Source organism: Copadichromis virginalis, linkage group LG11 (assembly GCF_057382275.1).
Source record: "Copadichromis virginalis isolate Kocher_CV1m ecotype Utaka linkage group LG11, C_Virginalis_male_GT1.1, whole genome shotgun sequence".
Lineage (NCBI taxonomy): Eukaryota > Metazoa > Chordata > Actinopteri > Cichliformes > Cichlidae > Copadichromis > Copadichromis virginalis.
This window is the reverse complement of record NC_140628.1, coordinates 25,890,806-25,903,990: the sequence shown is the minus strand read 5'-3', so window position 1 is coordinate 25,903,990 and position 13,185 is coordinate 25,890,806. Positions and strand designations below refer to the sequence as shown.

The following is a 13,185-nucleotide window of genomic DNA, read 5'->3' as shown; positions in this document are numbered from 1 at the left end:
AAACGCCCACAAGTCAAACTAGCCAGCTGCATGTGAGACCACAGACTGTGAGAGTCAGAGCTCATGGAGGCAATAAATATACTTTAAAAAACACAGACCTAAAAATAAATAAATACATGATAGATTTGGCCTCATTTTTCTCATAGTGAAGTCTATGAAAGCTTATGTAAATCACAGGAACCAGCTAATATTTAGAAATGACACAAATGAAATTATTGTATGGGGTTGGTTGGCATGCACTGAAAACAATATAGTTACAAAGAATGACGCGATAAATGTAAATAGTGTGAGCATTTAATTCAAGTCAAGTCAAATTTATTTGTATACCACATTAAAAAAAGCCAGCTGCTGACCAAAGTGCTGAACGGCTGAAACCCCCCCACAGTGCAACATCTGCTTTCATCTAAACCTAACCTCCTCTACCACACCAGCTCTCTGCATGTTCTCCTTCAGCTCATCCATGAAGTTTCTCTCTGGTCTTCCTCTTTTCCTCCTGTCTGACATCCTCTGTCCAATACGTCCACCACCCCTTCTCCGCAGATGTCAAAACCAACTCAGCCTGAGCTGGTCCTCAAATTTTTAACCCTGTTCTTCTCGGTCACTCCCAGTGAAAGTCTTCAAACCTTCAGCTCTGCCTCCTGTCTTTTTGCTACAATCTCCAAACTGTACATCATAACAGCTCTCACTACTAAAAGCCACCTCGACAGTACAAGACTCCGCTATACAGTTACACCTAAAGTATAAAGGTCCCTCTTTCAAGGAATGAGTTCCCATTTTGGACCGAGAAAACAGATGATTTAAAACTGTAAATGACCATCACTGAACAGAGGGGGTGGCTCACACGCTCTCAGTCTTTAGATGCCTTCCCAGACACTTCAACCCCGACTCACATCTTACACCAGGTGACCTCAATAGATCATGTGATAAGGTAGTTCAAGGTGTCACGATGGTGTCATCTACACCTCTGACCCATTCCCCTTATTTTAAGGTCATTTGCAAACAGGATTCCATTTAAAAGCACAGGTACACACTGCAGACGTTGCACGCCATATACCTTTATATATTAGAGATATTTGTATTATTGGAGCTACTGAGCAATATTTTGTAATGTCATGTATTATTTAATATAGTACTTTAACTCATTTCTTACTATTTTTACTGTCTTGGACCAACTGGGACCACAGAATTTTCTCTGGGTTTAATAAAATATTCTGATTAGGAGTTTGCCTTGGTTCATGAGATGATGCACATGATTGAAAGTATAGGTCAAGGGTTTAAATATTTGGGAGCTCTACACGCTTTGGTCTTAGAACTGGACAAGCCTCTTGGATGACAGGAGACATTTTTTTCAATTAAAAAAGACAAGAAAGGAACGCCCAGTTGCTCTCTTTTCAAGCACGTAAGTCTCATTATTATCTTGGAAATCTTCCATTTTCCTCACTATGTCATCTGCAAGCATCATACAATCACAGGCCCGGAGACTCTGCTTGACCTCATCTGTCAACCTGTCCAGTGGATCAGAGCTGACCCCTGATATCATCCCACCCCAGTCTGTCACCCATATCACACCCCTCACCACTGCCTTGTTGTCCTCATACATGTCCTGCACCACCCTCACTTTCACCCTCACTCTGCCACACTTCCTCATGCAGAACCACACTTCCTTTCTTTGAACTCTATCTTATGCTTTCTCAAGATAAACAACGACACAGTGCAATTCCTCCTGACCTTTTCTAGACTTCTCCATCAAAACAAAAATAGCATCTGTAGTTCGCTTTCTTGCTCAGTGACCATCACCTGTCAGCCTAGCTTCAAAAACTCTTTCCCATGGGTTTATCCCTTTGTAGTTTGTACTACTACTACTACTACTACTAATAACAATGAATTATCCTTTGTACTACTTTTTAATAAAAAACATTAAGAAATATTCATTGTTTTCATTAAAATGTGTATTAAATGTATCTGTATTAAAATGTGTTAGCCAGGTAGCATCATTGTAACAGACTTTCTAATTTTGTATCAAATTATAGCTGACTCCTGTCTCTGTCAACTTAAAATAACAGATTTTCTATGCCTCGATCAGTTAAAGTTTTAGGATGCTTTTGGTGGGAGGAGCTAAATTAAATAAAATTGAGAAATATACATGGTTGTTGCGACCAGATAAAAAATGTAAACCTTTCAATAGTAGATTTTTGTTGGTGGCCCCCTCTGGTGGTCTGTAAAATAACAGCGTGGCGGCCCCTACACTCAGATCAGTCCGTTTTGGCAACTAACAAGGTTAAACAAACACAAGAACACAAGACTAAAGAGCGTCAGACTTATGGGAACTAATGCAAAACATTCTAAGGTAAAGCAGAGAGGAACAGGTTGTTTCAGTTCGCCTTCAGAAACTGAAACACTGATGCTATTTTGAGGGCAGAAATAAACCACATGCTGATATAAATAATGACAGGCAACAAACACATCCACATACTTGATGAATCTGATTCCTCATTCTGGAAATCAGTTGCTTCACCTGCTATTTTAACATCCAGACGTTTCGGCATGTCTGCTTGGCCTCAAGTTAAACTCTGAAAACACTTGCTGTGATCAAGGATGCCTAAAAAACTGTTAATGCCGCCCTCTGGTGGTAGGATGAGGATTAAGAGTGGATTAGACAGTGAAATAAATCAAGATCGCTTCATTATTCTAATGTGATAATTGTGCTCAAAAATTGCATGAGTTTATGTTATATTTTTTAGATGTAGAATTTGCAAAGTCTGTCTCGTTCTCTAGTTTAGAACAAAATTTTTCCTGTTTATCTGCAATTTGGAGTTGCTTGATTTTGCCAAGATAAACAATTCCTGGCATTAACGTAGAGAGTTGCTAAACACTGGAAACGACAGACTTTGTGACATTAATGTTTTACTTGAATGTGAGACATTTGCTCTCGCAGCAGCCGACCAGTTCACTCATGGATACGGTTAATTGGAAAATGCGCTGGGTCTCTTGTATCATCTGGTAAGTGGATTAGACATTTTCAAGTTGTCAAATATCTCCTAAAATCCCTTTTTTGGTCATAAATTTCCACTTTTGTGCAGAAATTTTCAAATCATGTAGCTGAAAATAGTGGAGAATTACTTGTGTTTTTATACTGATAATCTGCAAGAATTCACTTTAGATGAACAGTGTTTTATATTTTTATTCATCAGTCAGTATGCCATATATATGCAGTCTTGACAATATTATATTAGTTGCACAGTGGTGTCGATTGTGCCACTGTGTTTGTTCTTTTCTGTTTGTATCAACTTTGGACTGGCAGATCAGATGACTGCAGACTGATAAACAGATCAAACTCTTTCCTTTTTTGTACCTTTCTAGGTTTCTGTATGTCTCAGTGTGTGAGTGCTCACCTCTGCCAGAACCAGAGCCTCAAATGTACGGGAAGGTCCAATCTCCTCTGTACCCTCAGCCTTACCCTCCCAACCTGCAGGAGCAGTGGGACCTCGTTGTCCCTGAGGGCTACCAGATTCGACTCACCTTCACACATTTGGATATTGAAGCTTCTGCGAACTGCTACTACGACTCACTTACAGTCAGACCCATATTTCAATACATATACAGAATTACCCTAAAAATCATAATATTAATAAATAGCTTAAGGTGAAAACCCAAATATGATTCAAGAGTAACGCTTGACAACCTGATTTGAGTTTACCACTTACATATGTTTTCATGTTTCTGTCAAGGTAATTAACAAGGTTATTATAGTTAAAACTAGATGTAAAAGTTTTGAAAAACTTTTGAATAAAATTAAAACTAACTGAAATTATTTTTTAAAGTTGGGAAATTAAAATAAAATATAATTGCAGTCACAAAATTTTATCGACACTTGTCTGATGAGATGTTGCCAAACATGTTTAATGAGACTTTGGATATCTAGAGGACTGTCAGTGAACTGCTTTCAAAAATGCGTGTTTTTATTGTAGTACTTGATTTTCCTAAATCTTGCCTCTGAAATATACATCCATACAATAATACTTAAAAAAGACTAAACTGAAACTATGATAACCCTGGTAATCACCGTGATCATCTTGTTGATTGTGATAATTGTAAGTTAAAAATTTACAACAGTGTATAACCACTGGAGACAACAGCAACAGATAGCTGTAGCTTATCAGCAGATTGTATCGCTGCTGCTATGACAAAAAGTTTTAGAGTCAGTCTTTACTGTGACGTTGCACAGAATTTAAAATGGTAGAGGGACACATAACTGAACAGATTTTTTTCTCTGCATTACTATATCCAGTTTGATGTTGACTTAACTAAACTTAGCATTAGTTCTGGCGGGTCATTGGATTATGTTTGGCCTTTCTGGCACTTTTAACCATCTTAGACATTTAAATGAAGAACCCATGAACTGAACATAAATTTTCATCTTCTGGATTTTGCCTTATTTTCATGTAGGATTTTATTCTTTGATCCTTTAGGTTTTCTACAAAGAGAAGGCCCTCTGGAAATTTTGTGGCAGTGAGAATTCTGCTGATGGGCATCACCCAGGCAACGAGCCCATCTTGTCTCCAGGAAACAGTCTCACCCTCATCTTTCAATCAGACAGCAACAACCCGGAGGCCCACCAGAATCTGGGCTTCTCTGCCCAGTACCATGCAATAGGTAGCTCCTCCACCTCTGTTTCTTGCACTTCCTTCTTTTACTGCTGCGCCAACTCACACTAACGTAATGACTTCTCATTATTAGACATAGATGAATGTTCTGCACCAGAGCCTGGAGATGGCTCAGGGCCACTCTGCTCTCAGATCTGCCTCAACACTCTTGGCTCATATCTCTGCTCCTGTCATCATGGCTATGAACTTCGCTCTGATCAGCGCACCTGTGTGTGTGAGTACCATGAAGATGCTTCCAATGAATGTGCGCTCAGACCATCAAACTGGAGTCTGCTGGGAGAACTTAGCTCCACTTCACAAACACATTCAAACATATAGGATCTCAAGATTACCAAAAGCAGTATAAAAAAGAGGAGAGGATGGGGAGTCTTGGTTTAATGTTGGAGGCAGTTGGGTCATCAAACAGCACTAATTATTATCACTTTTTTGATTCTGGACTTAAAACATTGTGTAAGGACTCCCCAAATTATCCTCAAACACTTCAGTCAATTCATTAAGAGGGTAAACTTTCTCAGTTTCTTTCCTCTCTCTCATGCCCAGTATCCTGTGGCGGTGGTATATTTGATGAACCAGAGGGGCATCTGTTCAGTCCAGGATATCCTAATCACCCACCTCATGCTGTGTCCTGTCAGTATGTCATTTCTGTACAAGAGGGCTTCACTATTACTCTAAACTTTACTGACAACTTCCACATTGAGAGCATGGACAGCCCAGAGGGCCCGCAATGTCTCCATCACTGGTTGGAGGTAATGGCGAGCGATTTCAGCACACCTAGATTCATCAAAATCACAGGAAATAAAAATGTCTCTATATGTCATACAATTAATAAACTGTGCACTACTCTCTCCTAAAAAGTTGACTGTCAGAGACGAACAGCCCACAAAGCTATGTGGCAAAACGAGCCCAGGACCGATAGTCACAAACTCAAACATGGTCAAGCTGGAATACCACATTGATGATGAAGGACAGAGCAATGGCTGGAGCCTCGACTACAGCACACACAGTAACATGTCATCAAGCAACTGCAATTCTCCTGTTTGTCCTTCTGGGTTTAAATCTCAGTGTAAAATATATGTTTGATTGTTTTTGCTGTTTCCAGGGGTGAAGTGTCCGTCACCTGGAAGTGTAGCTAAAGGCAGGGTCACTCCTAATTTGAGTGAATATCTCTTCAGAGATTACATCTATGTACGCTGCGATCAAGGATACAAGCTGATGATGGTTAGCTGAAATTGTGTTTTTTAACAGTGAAAAACAAAATAATTGTTTCCTGGTTACTGTGTATAATGTAAAACATGGTTTTTATACCCTTCTTTAAAGAATGGTCGGGAGATGGAGAGTTTCTCTTCCATTTGCCAAAGCAATGGGCAGTGGCACCTTCCTCTGCCAGAATGCCACAGTAGGTCGTCTCTAAGCATATATACACAAAGTCTTCTCCATCCATACTAGTGTTCACAGACAAAGTGCATTTTGTTGTATTTTCTTGTTTTGTTCCTCTGCAGTAATTGATTGCGGAGAACCTGACCCCTTGCTGAACGGAGGCGTGGCCTTCCTTTCTGGGTTTCAGAATCAGTATCTTTCTGTTATTCAGTATCGCTGCAATGAACCATTTTACTCTCTCCTTGGGGATGCAAACGGTGAGATGTTAATAGTGCAATTTGTTTTGGATTCCTACTCTTCATTACTTTCCTTTTGCACAGTTCTGAAACTTTACTACTAGCAGGCTCCATTAACTATAATGTGCGATTCTCATTCAGTCAAACCATCATGGCATACTGATATGATGATACATGATATATACTACCATGATTCAAAACTTAAATAAGATTTAAATGCTAACATGATTTAACTGGAAATATATACCCTTTACATTTCTTCCACAAGGGGGAGAACTGAAACTCTTGAGGATCAGCAAAAAAAAAAAATGTAAAAGTCACATTGTTTCTTCTTCTGCTCCTCAGTTAACTTCACATGTGATGCAGACAGGAAATGGAGATCAACCCATGAAGTTATTGACAGTCCACTTTGTTTACCAGGTATACATTTCCATCCTGCAAAACTTGATGAAGATCAAATGGTTAATTTAATGGGAAATTGATGTGTGAGATTTATATGTAAGTTTGTATCCAATTCAGTTTGTGGTCAGCCAACAAATCACATCAATGTGTATCAGAGGATCTTTGGAGGCCAGGATGCTCCAGATAATACAATCCCCTGGCAAGTGCTACTGAGTGTAAGTGGAAACAGGGGAGGAGGCATGGTGATTGGAGACCGGTGGATTATGACAGCAGCTCATAATGTAGTAAATAGGGGAGTGATGGTAGCAAATGAAACTCTACGGGTAAGTAGTTGACTGTGAGCATTACTTTGTATGATCTCTGTCTGATTGGGATTCCCTTGGTAAATCTTTCCTTTTATGATATTGACTTGCAGATTTTCATGGGACTTAATGAGGTAAAAGCCCTCGAGAAATCTCCTCTGTTTGCTGCCTCAATCCATGTTCACCCTGAGTACAACAACCCCAACTATGTAGACTATAACAATGACATTGCCCTGATCAAACTGAATGTCACACTCACATTCGACTCATCTGTAATGCCAGTGTGTTTGCCAGAACCGGGAGCCACATATGATACTGGTGTGATGGGGTAAACAAACTACTATTGTGTCATAATGATTTTGAAGTCTCTTTAATGTCATCTACACTGTATAAAATTTGATGTTACTTTTAAGTGCTCTCATTGTTTGTTAACCACTTTATTTTGACAAGCTATTATCTTTAAGGTTCTGGATTAGTAAGAATTTTACTGAGCCCACAATGAATGTGTTTTGTATTCTTTCAGGTTGGTGTCTGGCTTTGGTGTTACAAACGAGAATAATCGTCGCATTATAACAAATCAACTGAAGTATGTTTATCTCCCAGTGGTGGACCAGCAGACATGCAGGGATTCAGTCACTTCGGCAAGGAGAAGACGTGACAACATACCAGACTTAACAAATAACATGTTTTGTGCTGGACTCCCTGAAGGTGGGAAGGACTCTTGCCAGGGTGACTCTGGGGGCCCCTTCACTCTGACTAAAGATGGGCGACAATGGGCTGCTGGGATTGTCAGCTGGGGGGTTGAGTGTGGAGGAAAGGGCACATATGGAGTCTATACCAGAGTCGCTAATTACCTGAACTGGATCCAGAAGACCATGCAGGAGAACTAAAGTTACAGTAATTCAGTACAACACGGTGTAAATACACGATGAGAAAAAAAATTGCATAATAAACTAAATTTTCTCTGTTGTGGAGTTTGATTTGAGAATTTTTAATCTATATTTCATTAAAAAACTCTATAAATTCAGTTATTGATTTACTGTCTGTAAGTCAATGCATTATCTTTAAATCCCTGCAAAGCCTGTCTTTTACTACGTTTGAATAAAGATAGTTAATGCAGATCTGCATGTGTTTTATTCTTGTGTCTAAGATTAATCAAATCCTCCCACTTTAAAAACAATAACCACATCATCAGTCATTTCATCCCACTCTAACATTACTAAGCAATACTTTTATATGCAAAGAAGGCCCGCTCTCTTTCCACGTGCTTTTCCTTCGGCTCATTCTCTACAGGTTTGTACTTGATACGAACTTAAATTCTTTTGGTTTTTATGTATAACCATGTTCGAGGCATTATTGGCATTTTTTCTCCCGTACAAATCATGTTTCTACTTGTTTTTGCCAAAACAAACAAAGATAAAAAAGCTTGAAGACAAAAAGTCCAGTTCAAATTCCAGTGCTAAATACAGCTAATCATCTTCTGTGTGACAGTCATGGTTCATTCCAGTCTGAGACATCTCTTCTGGAAGTACAATCGACACCAGAGCTTTACAAACATGGGCTGGACCCACTGCATCATTTGGTGAGTGTGATGAAGATTTTTTTAATTTGTTCGTTGTATTAAAGAATCTTTTATTTCGGTGAATTTCTCATTAAGCTCATGGAGCCTATCAGTATTGCAGAGCTTTTTGTTATATGATGTTTTTTTTAATCATTATGCTTCATCTACAACCAATGTTCTAGACATATAGCTGTTAAAGTTGAAGACGTTGAACAAATTGTTAGTAATGTAGAAGAAATCAGCTTGGTGATTGAAGAAAGTTGATGTTAAAATTAAAGTGAAAATCAGCGGTTGTGTCACTTTATTTGCTCTTGTTCTGTTTGCATCAACTTTGGATGACTGACTCAGCTCCAGCTCTCTGTTTATTTGCTTTTCCAGGTTTCTGTGGTTTTCAGTGAGCGAGTGCCAGCAGCTGTCCACCACTGAGCCTGAAATGCACGGACAAATCCAGTCTCCCCAATATCCGCGACCTTATCCTCCCCACCTGCAAAAGCAATGGGACCTCTGGGTTCCCAGGGGTTACCAGATCCAGCTGTCTTTAACACATCTGGATATTAAAGTTTCTGCAGACTGCAGTCAAGACTCTCTCACAGTCAGAGCTTTGATTAGATCTGAATTTAAAAAATATTTCAAACAAGATACAAAACTTTTTATATTGCAGTTTTCAATTTTAGTGTATTCATTCATTCAGTTTGATTGGAAGTTAATTTGAATTAAGACGTTGGTTTAGAATTTTGTTTTTTTTTACAAAAGCAGTTTGTTAACATGAGTTTTGACTTAATTTTCCAGTTTTTCTACGATGAAAAGGTTTTGGGAAAGTTTTGTGGCCAGGGAAACTCTACTGATCACCATGGTGACGAGACGATCCTTTCTCCAGGCAACAAACTGACTCTCGTATTCCAAACAAGTGACTCTACACCAGAGCATCAACAACATACTGGTTTTTCTGCCACGTATAAGGCAATAGGTACAGTTTTCCTGAAATTTTCCAACTCCCATTAATGTACTATTTCATCAACAGCTTCAGGAAAAGTTTAACACAGTAAATATTCTTTAAATAGACATAGACGAGTGTTCCAAAACAGACCCAGGACTGGATTCAGGTCCGCTTTGCTCTCAAATCTGTATCAACACTGCTGGGTCCTACCACTGCTCCTGCCACAGTGGTTACAAGCTTCATTTAGACCAGCGCACATGTCTGTGTAAGTGTCGAATACAAGAAATTAGGCCTTTTTGTACATTAATACTTGTCATATGAAGCTCAGTCGCTAGAATATGGTTGAGGTGGTATGCTGATTACTGATTCTCTTACTGTTATTATTATACTGACCTTTGGTTCTTGCCCAGTGTCCTGTGGTGGGTGTGTTTTTGACAAGCATGAAGGACATCTGTCCAGTCCAGGGTATCCTAAACCCTCACCCCCTTTTCTCTCCTGCAAGTACATCATCTCTGTGGAGCCCAGATTCATCGTGACGCTCAACTTCAGAGACAATTTTCACATTGATAATAAAGATAATCAGCATGGTTCAAGCTGCCAAGGTCACTTTTTACAGGTAACGACTCGCGGTACCCACAGGGATTAAAAGTTACAAACCATGCTCCTCTGGTCTGTATGTAGCCTTCCACTATCTCTCCCCTCATAGGTGACCATTCCAGGCAGATTAGCTATGAAATTTTGTGGAACAAAGAGTCCTGGTCTGATAGTTACAAACTCAAGTACAGTCAGGCTGGACTACCACACTGAGGAGGAAGGTCTGAGCAACGGCTGGAGCCTGCAATATAGCACACATGGTGAGGAGGAGAGGTGGCATTTCCACGTTAGCAGTTTAAAACTATTTTTCTCATGCTGTTCATTCATGTTTGGTTGCTGCGTTCTTTACAGAGGTGAAATGTCCACACCCAGGGAGTGTGACAAAAGGCAGGATCACTCCTGATTTAAATGAATACTTTAGTGGAGACTCGATCCATGTCACTTGTGACCAAGAATACAAGTTGATGATGGTAATATGACATTTCATTGTTTACTACAGTGTGCATCAGTGAACTTTATTAACAGCCTCTTTTCCCTCACAGGATATTTATAGAGTTTTTTTTGCTATCTCCATGTGTCTGTGTTTGAGCAACAGAAGCAGATCTTTCTTCATTTTTCTTTAGGTTTTTTCTTTGGTGAATTTGTCAATTAGAAAATGTGTGTAACAGTCATATATTTTCAGGGACAACAAGAGATTAAGACATTCTCAGCCATGTGTCAAAGCGACGGGCAGTGGCAACTCCCTCTCCCAACCTGCATAGCAGGTACTGATGTGCTGTCAAAATAAAATACTCTAATAACAAATTTAGGACTTCAAAATGAAAGCATGAAGCCTTTGCTTACACCTGAGTTCTGTTCATCTTATCCAGTTTGTGGTCAGCCAACAAATCACATCAATGTGTATCAGAGGATCTTTGGAGGCCAGGATGCTCCAGATAATACAATCCCCTGGCAAGTGCTACTGAGTGTAAGTGGAAACAGGGGAGGAGGCATGGTGATTGGAGACCGGTGGATTATGACAGCAGCTCATTATGTAGTAAATAAGGGAGTGATGGTAGCAAATGAAACTCTACGGGTAAGTAGTTGACTGTGAGCATTACTTTGTATGATCTCTGTCTGATTGGGATTCCCTTGGTAAATCTTTCCTTTTATGATATTGACTTGCAGATTTTCATGGGACTTAATGAGGTAAAAGCCCTCGAGAAATCTCCTCTGTTTGCTGCCTCAATCCATGTTCACCCTGAGTACAACAACCCCAACTATGTAGACTACAACAATGACATTGCCCTGATCAAACTGGAAGACACACTCACATTCAACTCATCTGTAATGCCAGTGTGTTTGCCAGAACCAGGAGCCACATATGATACTGGTGTGATGGGGTAAACAAACTATTATTGTGTCATAATGATTTTGAAGTCTCTTTAATGTCATCTACACTGTATAAAATTTGATGTTACTTTTAAGTGCTCTCATTGTTTGTTAACCACTTTATTTTGACAAGCTATTATCTTTAAGGTTCTGGATTAGTAAGAATTTTACTGAGCCCACAATGAATGTGTTTTGTATTCTTTCAGGCTGGTGTCTGGCTTTGGTGTTACAAACGAGAATAATCGTCGCATTCTAACAAATCAACTGAAGTATGTTTATCTCCCAGTGGTGGACCAGCAGACATGCAGGGATTCAATCAATTTAGCAAGGAGAAGACGTTACAACATACCAGACTTAACAAATAACATGTTTTGTGCTGGACTCCCTGAAGGTGGGAAGGACTCTTGCCAGGGTGACGCTGGGGGCCCCTTCACTCTGACTAAAGATGGGCGACACTGGGCTGCTGGGATTGTCAGCTGGGGGGTTGAGTGTGGAGGAAAGGGCACATATGGAGTCTATACCAGAGTCGCTAATTACCTGAACTGGATCCAGAAGACCATGCAGGAGAACTAAAGTTACAGTAATTCAGTACAACACGGTGTAAATACACGATGAGGCAAAACATTTGGACAATAAATATTATACTATTTTCGCTCTGCTGTGGAGTTTGATTTGAGAATTTTTAATCTATATTTCACTAAAAGCTCAGTTTTTGATTTTCCGCTTTCTGGAAACAACCACAAAATACTGTCTGAAAGTCGGTGCATAGTCTTTAAATCCCTGTAACGCCTGTCTTTTACTACGTTTGAATAAAGATAGTTAATGCAGATCTGCATGCGTTTTTTTCTTGTGTCAAAGATTAATCAAATCCTCCCACTTTGAAAATGATAAACACATCATCAGTCATTTCATCCCGCTCTAACAAAGAAGGCCCGCTCTCTTTCCATGTGCTTTTCCTTCGGCTCATTCTCTACAGGTTTGTACTTGATACGAACTTAAATTCTTTCGGCTTTTATGTGCAACCATGTTCGAGGCATTATTGGCATTTTTTCTCCCATACAAATCATGTTTCTACTTGTTTTTACCAAAGCAAACAAAGAAAAAAAGAAGAAGCTTGAAGACGGGCGATCGTGGCTCAAGAGTTGGGCGTTCGCCTTGTAATCGGAAGGTTGCCGGTTCGAGCCCCGGCTTGGACAGTCTTGGTCGTTGTGTCCTTGGGCAAGACACTTCACCCGTTGCCTACTGGTGGTGGTCAGAGGGCCCGGTGGCGCCAGTATCCGGCAGCCTCACCTCTGTCAGTGCGCCCCAGGGTGGCTGTGGCTACAATGTAGCTTGCCATCACCAGTGTGTGAATGTGTGTGTGAATGGGTGGATGACTGGATATGTAAAGCGCTTTGGGGTCCTTAGGGACTAGTAAAGCGCTATATAAATACAACATTTACCACAAAAAGTCCAGTTCAAATTCCAGTGCTAAATATAGCTAATCATCTTCTGTGTGACAGTCATGGTTCATTCCAGTCTGAGACATCTCTTCTGGAAGTTCAATCAATGCCAGAGCTTTACAGACATGGGCTGTTTTTCTTTTTCTTTTGTGAATTTCCAATTTAGCTCACAAAGCCTATCAAGATTTTAGAGCTTTTTGTTATATGGTGTTTTTTTTAATCATTATGCTCCGTCTACAACCAATGTTCTAGACATGAAGCTGTTAAAATTGAACAAGGCGAGCAAATTGTTAGTAATA

The 13,185-nt window shown here is 39.8% G+C and overlaps 2 protein-coding genes across 2 annotated transcripts; both read left to right on the top strand.

Moving 5' to 3' along the window:
- The first annotated feature begins 2,884 nt into the window (after positions 1-2,884).
- Positions 2,885-8,102, top strand: LOC146698817 (complement C1r subcomponent-like). The gene is made up of 13 exons (XM_085471634.1): positions 2,885-3,000; positions 3,361-3,574; positions 4,470-4,653; positions 4,738-4,878; positions 5,205-5,410; positions 5,520-5,667; positions 5,764-5,882; positions 5,982-6,060; positions 6,164-6,298; positions 6,623-6,697; positions 6,797-7,002; positions 7,095-7,309; positions 7,505-8,102. The coding sequence occupies exons 1-13, from the start codon at positions 2,900-2,902 to the stop codon at positions 7,869-7,871; spliced, it is 2,190 nt and encodes a 729-aa protein (XP_085327760.1). The 5' UTR covers positions 2,885-2,899; the 3' UTR covers positions 7,872-8,102.
- Positions 8,103-8,449: 347 nt separating this feature from the next.
- Positions 8,450-12,273, top strand: LOC146698816 (complement C1r-A subcomponent-like). The gene is made up of 11 exons (XM_085471635.1): positions 8,450-8,563; positions 8,921-9,134; positions 9,332-9,509; positions 9,604-9,744; positions 9,890-10,095; positions 10,186-10,333; positions 10,425-10,543; positions 10,756-10,837; positions 10,943-11,148; positions 11,241-11,455; positions 11,651-12,273. Exons 1-11 carry the CDS (start codon positions 8,475-8,477, stop codon positions 12,015-12,017), a joined length of 1,965 nt encoding a protein of 654 aa, XP_085327761.1. The 5' UTR covers positions 8,450-8,474; the 3' UTR covers positions 12,018-12,273.
- Positions 12,274-13,185: the final 912 nt, after the last annotated feature.